Genomic DNA, 13,673 nt, shown 5'->3' on the forward strand with positions numbered 1-13,673 from the left:
TGATTAAGAAGTTGGAGCTCTTTTCTGTCTGCATTAACAAGGACAACACAGACGTGTTTCCATCATTGTATGATTTTTTGTGTGCAAATGAACTCAAGCTTATGGACAATGTCAAATGTGATATAGCGAAGCACCTGAGTAAGCAATTACACAGGTACTTTCKCGAAACAGACGACACAAACAACTGGWTTCGTTATCCCTTTCATGCCCTGCCTCCAGTCCAATTACCGATATCTGAACAAGAGAGCCTCATCGTAATTGCAACAAGCGGTTCTGTGACAATTGAATTTAATCAGAAGCCACTGACAGATTTCTGGATAGTGCTGCGCTCAGAGTTTCTTGCCTTAGCAAATCGCGCTGTTAAGACACCGATGGCCCTTTGCAACCACGTACCTATGTGAGAGTGGATTCTCGGCCCTCACTAGCTTGAAAACTAAATACAGGCACAGACTGTGTGTGGAAAAGGATTGAAGAGTTATGAGAGTTATGTGCATCTTTTCAAGCACACCCTTCTCATTAACCTGTGTTTTGAGTTAATCACCATTTGTTATGAACAAATAAGGTTTTATATGTAAGATGGCTAAATAAAAAGCAAATTTATTGATTATTATTATATTATTATTTGTGCCCTGGTCCTATAAGAGCTCTTTGTCACTTCACACAAGCCGGGTTGTGACAAAAACTCACACTCATTATTATGTTTAATAAATGTATCGTATAGTGTGTGTGGCAGGCTTACAATGATGGCAAAAACAACATTTGAGAGTGCTCTGACCCTGGTGCTAGAGGGGGTACAGCTGGAGGTTGAATGTTTGAAGGGGTACGGGACTATAAAAAGTTTAGGAACCACTGCCATAGAGAAAGAGGTAGGTGAATTAAAATAACTTGGTTCATTGGAAATGGTAGATTGTTAATATTTTGTGGTAGCCAGGCTCAGCAAAAGAAGATTCTGAAAATGGAAAAGCTTAATGGGAAGAAGATTAAAAGCCAGGTCCTTGGTGCTTATGCTAGATTGAGAGGAGTCATCACTGGGGTTCCAATATCTATGTCCATTAGATATTAAAGAAAATGTGAAAGGAGGCAGAATGATTGAGGCCAAAAGGTTGATCAGTAGGAAAGAGGGACAAAGAAGTGAAAGCTTATCAGTGATGCTGAGGTTTTAGAAGGAATTGACTGGAAAAGTACAGAAAGGATTCCTTTGTTTCAATTTCAGAGAATTTGTCCCATCCCCATTGCGGTGTTATAAATTCCAAAGAATGGGCCATGTAGCTGCTCAGTGGAAAGGAAAGAAAGGATGTGTGGAGGGGAACATGATTACGGGGACTGTGGAAGCAATGTGAAGGTTAAGTGTTGTAATTGTGGGGGGGYACGTAGTGCAGCATTTGGTGGATGCCAGGTACAGAGAGAGTATAGAATGGCCCTGAGATATAGAAACAATGATGTATCATACGCAGAGGCTGTAAGACAGATTGGTGTAACTACTAGGCAGACTCATGGAGCTACTATGGCTGCTCCTGTAGTAAGTGGATCTACTGTCAGACTGATGGAGCTACTATGGCTGCTCCTGTAGTAAGTGGATCTACTGTCAGACTGATGGAGCTACTATGGCTGCTCCTGTAGTCAGACTGGTGGAGCTACTGGTCCTGGCATGGTTTGGAGGCCTGTTCAGAAATCTGGTGCTCATGAATGTGCGCTGTCAAAGGACACTTTGACAATGAATAAAGTTGACTTCATATCTTTTATTGGTAAGGTTATCAATACGACTCGGGTTGTGGAAAGCAGAATTGCCAGGTTGAAAGTTATTGTGTAGACAGCAAAATATATATTGGGGGTAACAGATGTTACTGTTGAAATGGTTGTTGACATACTAAACAATCCTATGGGTGTGTTTCAGCATGATCGAGATAACGTTTCATGGGGTAGGATGGTTGGGGAGTTTTTTTGGGGGGAGGGGGAGGGTGTGGTAGAAGTTAGCAGGCGATTTATTTGGTTTGAATTTTATTACTGTCACGACTTCCTCCGAAGTCTGTCCCTCTCCTTGTTCGGGCGACGTTCGGCGGTCGACGTCACTGGTCTTCTAGCCATCGCTGATCCCCCTTTAATTTTCCATTTGTTTTGTCTTGTCTTCCCACACACCTGGTTTCAATCCCATATATTACATGTTGTGTATTTAACCCTCTGTTCCCCCCTATGTCCTTGTCCGGTATTGTTTATTGTAAGTGCTTGTGCACGTTGTGTTCTGGTGTGCGTCGGGTTATGTACCCATTTATTGATTGTTCTGTATCCAGTGGGTTCTTATTATTAAGCTGAGCCGTTGGAAACACCGTTTTTGCTCTCCTGCGTCTGACTTCTCTGCCGCCAGTACGCACCCCTTACAATTACCAAGGTAGTACAGAATTGAGCAGATCATGATTGCTCGTACATTCCAGCACAGTAGGTGGCGGCTAGCACTTAAATTACTGTTTGCGGACATTCATGATATCATAGAAGAAGAAGAATGGGGAAATGTTTGAAAACTTTAAAATAGTTCAGTAATTGTTCTGTTAAAACCTGTTCCACTGCGCTATTTGCCTGGAAAAAGGGAATTACTGGACACATAAACACTTCCATTGAACACCAAGGAGCCTATCAGATTGCATGTTGCACTGTTGAATGTATGTCCTGCTCTTCCCATTAGATAATAATGTCCCATTGGATAATAAAGTCTTTTTTTTGCGTATTTGCCTTTTTGGGGAAATAACTCTTAAGAACTGAATTTTTTTTTTTTTGCGAATCTTGGATTGAAATACATTTTTGGTTGGACTAAATATCTTTCTGTCTTTGACCATTGAACTTTAGACTATTGCCTTTGATTTGATTTGAAAAAAGCCCCATTGCATCAATTTTGAGTTGGTTTATGATTGCTGTTGCTGATCTATTGCTGCTTTATCAAAGCTTTAATATGATGCTTTAAAGTGGCAATCAGCAGTAGAAACAATAACAAAGCGGCCTCCCCACCCCTGTTTCGGTAAAAAGCTGAGGGATGGGGCTAGAAAAATGTAACCACTCTCAAATTCATTAGCGCAGCTATGGATGCAAGGACTGAACATCCATGATATCACAATTATAGTTTTAACCATGTTTTGAGGCTATATGATGTTTGTTTACATTTCCTTTGTTTAGAAACATTGGAGTAAAATAAGTTATATTCTTCAAGGATCAGTGGGTAATATTAATTTCTAAGTAAAAAAAATGGCTGTAGCAACTGCTTATTGCCCCTTTAAAGTAGCCAGCAGATTCCGAACCTACCGTTACACTTGTTTACGCTGAGCTGCACTGGGATCGGAATTCAATCATGGTTAGATTAAGACACCGCAGAGCCGGCGCGAGATATGGCTCGGAATATATACCTCAATCCAGGGATGAGAAATTGCGTTGTACTTCGAATTGTCCCATTATACAACCTGTTACACCGGAAAGATTGAACAACTACTAGTTTTTACGGAACGTTGCCCTTTTCTTCCTCATGCTAGCTAGCAATAGACACAGAAGCCATAATATAATGTAACGTCACGTTGAACAACAAAGAAGCTGATTGGCTGACACTGCCATTCCACAATGACGGCATTGGCTACTGCTAGCTAGCATATGGATTTAAAAAAAAATACAATTTCCAGGATAAACTAGCAGTATTTCAATCTTCTAAATTAATCAGTTTGGATATGGGTGAAACATGTAGTACAGTGGCATATCCCATCCCTGCATTGAGGTACGTTTTTCAAGCCATATTTTGCACTGGCTCCGCTGTGGCTTAATCTAACCATGATTGTGTTCTGACCCCAGTGCAGCTCGGTGTAAACAAACGTAAACGTAAGGTTGGAATCTGCTGGCTAACATTAAAGGTGCTTTGCTTTTTGTTGGGGTTGTGCATATTTTTACTTTCTCTAAATTGCAAATAGGTCTAGGGGTCAAGCTATTGCTTGACCCCTAGAACAGGGTGAGTGGAGGGCAATGCTTCCTTGCTGTTACCTGTGTGTATTCACCAGGTACTACTTAGACTGACCAAACGAACGAAAATCTGTACATTTCAACACAAAAAAGTCAGACATCCATACATTTGTTATCGACTAAGAGTTGTGGCAGCATTGGATGTTGTTACAGGGAGGATATCCTGGGGAAGGTAAAAGGCTACAAATTGCCACAATCACTTCTCACATCTCCAGTGTGATAATTGATATGTGGTGAGCATTCTGATGCAAACCTTCCCCTTCATTTACTCTCATAATTTAAAGCTTTTTGGAGTGTAAGGAAAAGCATGTTATTATTTACTTGACATTTTCATTTTAAGTGTACATTTAAGATAAATGATAAGGAGATTATTTCATAAAAACAAAGAAGGAAGAAGCACTATGCATATCTCGCTCATTGGAGGGGGTAGAAGTACCTTGAGCTCATCGAAGCGCAGGGTGAAATGCAGAATCTCTGCAAACTGTCTAGCCAATGCCTGCTCCTGCTCCAGATGCTGGGTGGGACTGCAGCGAGCGCTCGTCAGAGCCTTCAGGAGACCATGCAATGACCCCTCTGTATCAAAGAGATGGGTGGGATGGAAGAGGGGAAGAGAGAGAAAGAAGGGAGAAAGAGAATGAATGGAGAACAAGATAATGGGGGGGGTGAATGGTGAAAAGGAGGGAGAGAGTAAGGGAAGAAAACAGGGGGGTATAATGGATAAATATAGAGGGGGAGAGAGGAAAATAGAGGGTAGAGAGGGCGGGAGACCAGGTGAAAGAGAGGGGAAAGTGGGAGATAGAGAAATTACATGGAGGGATTAGAATGAGCATATGCAGGTCAGATGGGATGAATGTGATCAGGATAGATGGACAGAGGAGGTGGAGGAATAGATGGAGGGGCGTAGCCAAGGAGGGGTAAAACGAGGGGAAGATGCAAGTGAAATGAGAACTTGGAGAGGTGGATTAGAGATGGAGGGAGAGTGAGACGCAGAAGTGGATAGTGGGATAGGCGAAAGTAAAACGAGGACATGGAGGAGTGTAACAGGAAATTATAAATATGAGAAGGAGAGATGGAGCTACAGTAAAAGGGAATGGAAGGATGGAGGAGAAGTGAAATAGAGCGGTAAAGCTAGAGAGGGCAGGATAGTGAAAATGATGCTGTCAGTGAAAGTTGTCAAACATTGTAGGCAATAAGTAGACAGTTCAACTTCATGGGAATGAACTGCAATTCAACAAAATTACCATTGACCACCAATGACCATTATTCTGTTCTCAGAATTACAGTGGAATTGACTCAATCCCTTTCAAAATGCTGCAGAAAATCCTGACAATATTTCATTGTCCCTATCAAATAATAATGGTAAGAGAAAAGACTTGATCCTAGCTGCTAGCTAAACTATAACATTGGTCTTTGAGGAATGACGTAAATGTGCTCCCTACAACGGGCGGTACTGCCTTTACCAAGCTGTCAATCATTCGCTTATTTGACTCAATGACCATATCACGCTCATTTTGATGTAGGAAGCAAATGGCTTCTTTTGGATAAGAGTAACAACCGTATGCAACAATGGACAGTGCAAGGTAAACCCATTGACTCAGTGGCCTCACCTGAACTGTGAAAAAGAGGAGGGACATCAGACACTTGAGATCTGTTAATGAGTTTTGCCACGTTGAGTTTTGTTTGAGCGCTCTTTCGTTAGGTAGAGGAGATTCCATTGGTCCTTTCTTTGAATGAATGTCTGATTTAGACCTGGAAACCCGTTTTTTAATAGACTTCCTATAGAAGCAATGACCTTAATTTATAAAGAACCAGTGGACCCTCCTCTACCTAACGAAAGAGAACTCAGCTAAAAGTCCAGACTACTACATTGCAGACTATGCATTGCATCAACCAATTGTTGTGTGCCACGTCATCGGCTGCGCGGTCAGGCTTCATATTGCAATATCTTATCTGATATGGTTAGCTGCTATGTTAAACAACTGTCCAGGTGTTGTGAGATCTGGCAGGTGTCTACAATTTAGTCAGCCTGAAACTAGGCCATAAAGGCACTGAAGAACAGTCAAGGGCTTTTACTTCTTAGCAATAGTTTTATGTGTAAATCCAACATACTACAGCCCTAGCTACATACCTAAAGTTTTTTTTTTGACCCCCTTTTTCTCCCCAATTTCGTAGTTACAGTCTTGTCCCACCGCTGCAACTCCCGTACGGACTTGGGAGAGGCGAAGGTCAAGAGCCACGCGTCCTCCGTAACACAACCCCGCCCAGCCGCACTGCTTCTTGACACAATGCCCGCTTAACCTGGAAGCCAGCCGCACCAATATGTCGGAGGAAACACCGTACACCTGGCGACCGCGTCAACGTGCATGCACCGGGCCCGCCACAGGAGTCGCTAGAGAGAGATGGGACAAGGACATCCCGGCCGGCCAAACCCTCCCCTAACACGGACGATGCTGGGACAATTGTGCGTCGCCTCATGGGTCTCCCGGTCGAAGCCGGTATTGAACCAGGATCTTTAGTAACGCAGTTAGCGCTGCCATGTAGTGCCTTAGGCCGCTGCGCCACTCGGGAGGCCTATACCAAAAGTTGTTTTAACAGTCAATAACTATGAAAAGCCCCCACCAAAATAGTGCCTTGGATGAGGATCGTAAACGAGACAAACAACCCAACTATCGGGGACTCTATATTTTTAATGCCCCTGTCTCGGCACTGGCATTGCAACACAAAATTCTGGAACTCTTGTGGGAGACTAGCTCCGAGATGCCGCTCATCTGCGCAGTGGCTTGATCTCCAGAGAGTAGCGCTGTTGGACGGCGTTTAGACTTGATCATACCATGTGTCGCAGTTAATTAGGTCATGGCCTAGTTCTTCAACGTTAGTGTAACCCCTTTCMTTCAATCTATTGCAGTTGGTGAGTGTCTTTCCTCGAGGCCAAGTAATAAGACTGCGGCTGGGATTCAACAGAGCAGTGTAACGGACAGCCAACAATGCACCATTTTAGGGCTGACCCCATTTAGTCGACTGGTTGATTGTTTGGTCGATAGGCTGTTCGTGTACCCCAAAAAGAAAATGTTGAGAGGTCGCACGAGACACCTGCCTGATTAGTGCCAGTCTCATCGGACCCAATTTTTGCGGTAGAGGACTTGATAACGCAGCCAGCGGAATGGACGGTGAGAGACAACCCTCCCTCCAGACTGACCATCAGATGGACAGTGAGAGACAGCCCTCCCTCCAGACTGACCATCAGATGGACAGTGAGAGACAGCCCTCCCTCCAGACTGACCATCACATGGACGGTGAGGACAGCCTCCCTCCAGACTGACCATCAGATCGACGGTGAAGACAGCCCTCCCTTCAGACTGACCATCAGATGGACGGTGAGAGACAGCCCTCACTTCAGGACTGACCATCAGATGGACGGTGAGGAGACAGCCCTCCCTCCAGACTGACCATCATGATGGACGGTGAGAGACAGCCCTCCCTCCAGACTGACCATCACATGGACGGTGAGAGACAGCCCTCCCTCCAGACTGACCATCAGATGGACGGTGAGAGACAGCCTCCCTCTAGACTGACCATCAGATAGACGGTGAGAGACAGCCCTCCCTCCAGGCTGACCATCAGATGAACGGTGAGACAACCCTCCCTTCAGACTGCCATCAGATGGACGGTGAGAAGACAGCCCTCCCTTCAGACTGACCATCAGAGGACGGTGAGAGACAGCCCTCCCTCCAGACTGACCATCACATGGACGGTGAGAGACAGCCCTCCCTCCAGACTGACCATCACATGGACCGTGAGAGACAAGCCTCCCTCCAGACTGACCATCAGCATGGACGGTGAGAGACAGCCTCCCTTAGACTGACCATCAGAAGACGGTGAGAGACAGCGCCTCCCTCCAGGCTGACCATCAGATGAACGGTGAGACAACCCCCCTCCAGACTGACCATCAATGACGGTGAGAGACAGCCCTCCCTCCAGACTGACCATCACATGGACGGTGAGAGACAGCCTCCCTCCAGACTGACCATCAGATGGACGGTGAGAGACAGCCCTCCCTCCAGACTGACCATCAATGGACGTGTAGAGACAGCCCTCCCTCCAGACTGACCATCAGATGGACGGTGAGAGACAGCCCTCCTCCAGACTGACCATCAGATGGACGGGTGAGAGACAGCCCTCCCCCAGACTGACCATCAGATGGACGGTGAGAGACAGCCCTCCCTCTAGACTGACCATCAGATGACGGTGAGAGACAGCCCCCCTCAGACTGACCATCACATGGACGGTGAGAGACAGCCCTCCCTCCAGGACTGACCATCACATGGACGGTTGGAGAACTCAGCCCTCCCTCCAGACTGACCATCAACATGGACGGTGAGAGACAGCCCTCCCTCCAGACTGACCATCACATGGACGGTGAAGGCAGCCCTCCCTCCAGACTGACCATCAGATGACGGTGAGAGACAGCCCTCCCTCTAGACTGACCATCGGAATGGACGAAGAGACAGCCCTCCCTCCAGACTGACCATCAGATGGACGGTGGAGTCAGCCCTCCCTCCAGACTGACCATCAGATGGACGGTGAGAGACAGCCCTCCCTCTAGACTGACCATCAGATGTACAGAGAGACAGCCCTCCCTCCAGACTGACCATCAGATGTACAGAGAGACAGCCCTCCCTCAAGACTGACCATCAGATGGACGGTGAGATACAGCCCTCCCTCCAGACTGACCATCAGTAGGACGGAGAGAGACAGCCCTCCCCCAGGATCTGACCATTCAGATGGACGGAGAGACAGCCCTCCCTCCAGACTGACCATCAGATGGACGGAGAGACAGCCCTCCCTCCAGACTGACCATCAGATGGACGGTGAGACACAGCCCTCCCTCTAGACTGACCATCAGATGGACGAAGAGACAGCCCTCCCTCCAGACTGACCATCAGATGCAGATCATATAGAAAAATACAAGTTTCAAAATTTCGACCAATCGATTGTTTGAAAGAACCGACTGTTTTGGGTCAAGACAAATCACGAAAAGCACTTCAAAGACGAGCTGTTTGTTTCGACTCCTTACATCTAAGGGGGTTCTGTTTTAGATATGGAATTAGATGGGAATTATTCTATAATATAGTTGAATATTTTGATTTACAGTGCCCCAGTTGCAGCAAAGAAATTATGAAAAGGTATCTACTGTATTACATAAAATATACATAATATTGATATAATGAAAAGGTCTCTACTGTATTTCATAACATACAGTACCAGTCAAAAGTTTGGACACACCGACTTATTCGGGGGGTTTTCTTTATTTGTTGAAAAACAAATGATAGTCTCACTAAGCCCAAACCAGATGTGATAGCGTATTGCTGCTGAATGCTGTGGTAGCCATGCTGATTAAGTGTGCCTTGAATTCCAAATAAATCCTAGACAGTGTCACCAGCAAAGCACCCCCACACCTCCTCCTCCATGCTTCACGGTGGGAACCACACATGCAGAGATCATTCATTCACCTACTCTGCGTTTCACAAAGACACAGCGGTTGCAACCAAAAATCTAACATTTGGACTCATCAGACCAAAGAACAGATTTCGACCGGTCTAATGTCCATTGCTCATGTTTCTTGACCCAAGCAAGTCTCTTCTTCTTATTGGTCTTGTTAGTTGTGGTGTCTTTGCAGCAATTCGACCATGAAGGCATGATTCACGCAGTCTCCTCTGAACAGTTGATGTTGAGATGTGTCTGTTACTTGAACTCTGTCAAGCATTTATTTGGGCAGCATTTCTGAGGCTGGTAACTCTAATGAACTTATCCTCTGCAGCAGAGATGACTCTGGGTCTTCCTTTCCTGTGGCAGTCCTCATGAGAGCCAGTTTCATCATAGCGCTTGAGGGTTTTTGCGACTGCACTTGAAGAAACTTTCAAAGTTCTTGACATTTCCCGGATTGACGGACCTTCATGTCTTAAAGTAATTTATCTTAGCTTATTTGAGCTGTTCTTGTCATAATATTGACTTGGTCTTTTACCAAATAGGGCTACCTTCTGTATAACACCCCTAACTTGTCATAACACAACTGATTGGCTCAAACACATTAAGAAGGAAAGAAATTCTACAAATTATCTTTTAACAAGGCACACCTAATAATTGAAATGCATTCCAGGTGACTACCTCATGAAGCCAGTTGAGAGAATGCCAAGAGTGTGCAAAGATGTCATCAAGGCAAAGGGTGGCTACTTTGAAGAATCTCAAATATAAAATATATTTAGATTTGTTTAACAGTTTTTTGGTTACTACATGATTCCATATGTGTTATTTCATAGTTTTGATATCTTCACTATTCTTCTACAATGTAGAAAATAGTAAAAAAAATTATAGAAAACCCTTGAATGAGTAGGTGGCCCCAAACTTTTGACTGGTATTGTATACATATTATTTATTTAATGAAAATATATATTTTGTATTATATTATTTAGGATGAATATGTATGAACTTTCCAATTTGTAAGTCGCTCTGGATAAGAGCGTCTGCTAAATGACTTAAATGTAAATGATATTATATAAGCATAATACATCATATTATTATTATAACAATGTCATCTTCCAGTCACGCAAAGACTCAACTTTCAACACGTTTTTTCTCACCCATCTACACACAATACCCCATAAACATGTTTTCAGACATTTTTGCAAATTTATTGAAAATTAAATTCAGAAATATCTCATTAACATAATTATTCACACCCCTGAGTCAATACTTTGTAGAAGCACGTTTGGCAGCGATTACAGCTGTGAATCTTTCTGGGTAAGCCTTTAAGAGCTTTCCACACCTGGATTGTGCAACATTTGCACATTTTATTTTAAAAATTCTTCAAGCTTTGTAAAATTGGTTGTTGATCATTGCTAGAAAAAAAGTAGATTTTCCCCAAACATAACACTGTATTCAGGGCAAAAAGTCAAGGGGTGTGAATACTTTCTGAAGGCACTGTACATGGGCTCCGATACAATACAGGAATGATACGTTTTAGTTTGAAATTATTCGGTGCGATTCGGGTTTAGTAGAGGAATGAATCGATGTGGTTCAATATGATATGATGCACTAACATTTGTTGCATAAGCACATTCATTTTTCATTCTAAATTTAAATCTGCTGCTGATGGACCTGTGTGTGTGTGTGTGTGTGTGTGTGTTGGGAATTGTGTAGCACAAATGGAGTAACTACAATGTTGTTGATCCATCCTCAGTTTTCTCCCATCACAGCCATTGAACTCTGTAACTGTTTTAAAATCACCAATGGCCTCATGGTAACATCCCTAAGCTGTTTCATTCCTGTCCCGCAGCTCAGTTCAGAAGGATGACTGTGTCTTTGACGTGGTCTGGGTGGTTTAATACATCATCCACATAATCATTATTAACGTGACCATGCTTAAAGAGATATTCAGTGTCTGATTTGTTATTGTTACACATCTACCAATCACTGCCCTTCTTTGATGCTTTTGAAAAGCTCCCTGGTCTTTGATGTTGATTATGTGCTTTAAATTCAATACTATGTATGGGGGACAGATAAATGGTTAGTCATTCAAAAATCATGTCAACAATATTTCATACTGAGTGAGTCCATATAAATTATTATGTGATTTGATATGCCACATTTTTGTCCTGAAGTATTTTAGGCTTGCCTAAACAAAGGGGATGAATACTTATGCAAAGACTATATTTTAGTTATCATTTATAWTCATCTTAAAAATATATATATATAATTATACTTCTACTTTGAATATTACAGAGTATTTTGTGTACATGGTTGACCAAAAAATGACAATTAAACCCATTTGAATCCCACTTTGTAACACAATAAAATGTATGAATACTTTTGCAAGGCACTGTAACTAGAGTGCTGATGTGCACCTTGTGTATTCTATATACTATCCTAACTCACAACGGTAAGTTGAGACCCCAACTGAGTCCCCCCCCCCAAAATAATAATAATAATAATTTGGAAGTTGATCCGAGGGTCTTAAAAGGGGGAACGGAGTTACCCATCCCTGCCCTAGATGCTGTCAATTGCCCAACTTATAGGCATGCCCAACAGTAGGCAATGGATAGCCTACTGTTGCATGTATCTGGTTAGAACAGCTCATGAGGTGTCCTAAATATCTGTCGACTAGGTGTGACTATTATGACTAAAGAGGCGTCATGCATTGATTTTATTTTTACCCCTAAAAGTAGGAGTAAAATGTCTCTATTTTCAGCACTTATGACCGCTTTGTGGATATGGCTCCTGATCACAGCATTCAGAGTTGTCAAGGCATACTTACCCAACCTCAGAGAGAACTCATAGAACTTCTTTAGTTTCCCGACCAGTGGGACCACAGCAGCCCAGGCTCGCTCCTGTACCTGGTCCTCACTTGGGTTCTGTATCGCCTGAATGAGAGTGAATGCGTGAGTGGATTAAGATGTCAGATGAAACTCCACAATAGCCCCCCTTAAAACACAATGAGACGTTTTGATCGACAACAAAAAAACATTTGTAAGAAGAATTCAAAACATTTGCACAGGAAAAAAAGTGATCACTAGCTGAAAGCAAACTGGCTCCCCTGTTTCCGTGGCAACCCTGTACAGTAGCCTGTATCAAGCTAAAATTGGCTACTGGTAACGACAGCCATAGAGTTTGGCAAACTTGGCATAACATTTCTAAATGTCCTTTGCATTTAATTCAGTTGTATTAAAATGGGGCGACCCAGGGACCCCCATCATATGTTAGCAAAATGTCCATGTCAAGAAAGCTAACCAGCTGCCAGCGTCATTTGCCACGACAGGTACTCGCGGGTGCTTTTTCAAAGCCTGGCAGATACTCCATGAGTGTAATTTGCTCAATTTTAGAAATTTAGAAATAAAGTTCACATCTTAAAAAATATTAATACTGAAAGTACATAAAATGAAGGTACATTAATAAAATATATAACAAAATATTAATAATTAAGGTACATAAAATGAAGGTACATTCATAAAATATATATATTTTTTAATGTAAAAGCTACTGCAGTACCTCGGGGCCACGGACCTCAGGTTGAATACCTCTGCACTAGAATGCTAAAATATTCCAGTATTTTTTCCAGAACATTTGCTAAAATTGAGGAAATTTAACCAAACTCTGGTGTTTATTAACTTAAACCTTAACCCACCTGTCGTATCTCTTCTCCTGCTCCGTTGTAGGATTGCAGGTCATCTAGGATAGCCAGAGCCTCCATCAGTACCTCGTTCACCTGCTCCCATATTGCCCTCTCTGCCTCTGTTGGCTGGGCATCTAGAGTAGGTCAGAAAGCAATTCAGAGCAAACATTGATACAACTTTTATAGTATGTTGAAGCAAAGTGGCTCAGAGTACCAGTATTCAGTGCATCAGTGAGAGCATTGGGCATTTTTTGGTGTGATTCCTTTTTAGTTGTTAATTATCMCTACATGCAAAACAGACAAAAACAGTGCAGTGTAGCGCTTAATAATAACTTCATGTAATAAAGCATTTATAATGGATTAGTAAATAGTTTATTCATCATTTAGTAATCATTACTCCCAAATTTGTAAAGTAAATTTGTAAAGTAGTAACCTAGTTATTCACACATTTATAAACAACTTTTTTATAGTGTTTAATAATGATTACATTTATAAGATGTTTAATATAGGTTCTTATAAA

At 42.8% G+C, this 13,673-nt stretch overlaps 1 protein-coding gene across 1 annotated transcript in view; it reads right to left on the reverse strand.

Moving 5' to 3' along the window:
- fam49ba (family with sequence similarity 49 member Ba) overlaps nt 1-13,673 on the reverse strand; it is a 44,121-nt gene that overhangs the window by 10,378 nt on the left and 20,070 nt on the right. Inside the window, exons 3-5 of the mRNA XM_023977696.2 lie at nt 13,166-13,287; nt 12,299-12,404; nt 4,424-4,560 (exon numbers count right to left, since the gene is read on the reverse strand). Coding sequence (XP_023833464.1) covers nt 4,424-4,560; nt 12,299-12,404; nt 13,166-13,287 — 365 coding nt within the window. The remainder of the gene's footprint in view (nt 1-4,423; nt 4,561-12,298; nt 12,405-13,165; nt 13,288-13,673) is intronic.

This window comes from Salvelinus sp. IW2-2015, linkage group LG32 (assembly GCF_002910315.2).
Source record: "Salvelinus sp. IW2-2015 linkage group LG32, ASM291031v2, whole genome shotgun sequence".
Taxonomy (NCBI): Eukaryota; Metazoa; Chordata; class Actinopteri; order Salmoniformes; family Salmonidae; genus Salvelinus; species Salvelinus sp. IW2-2015.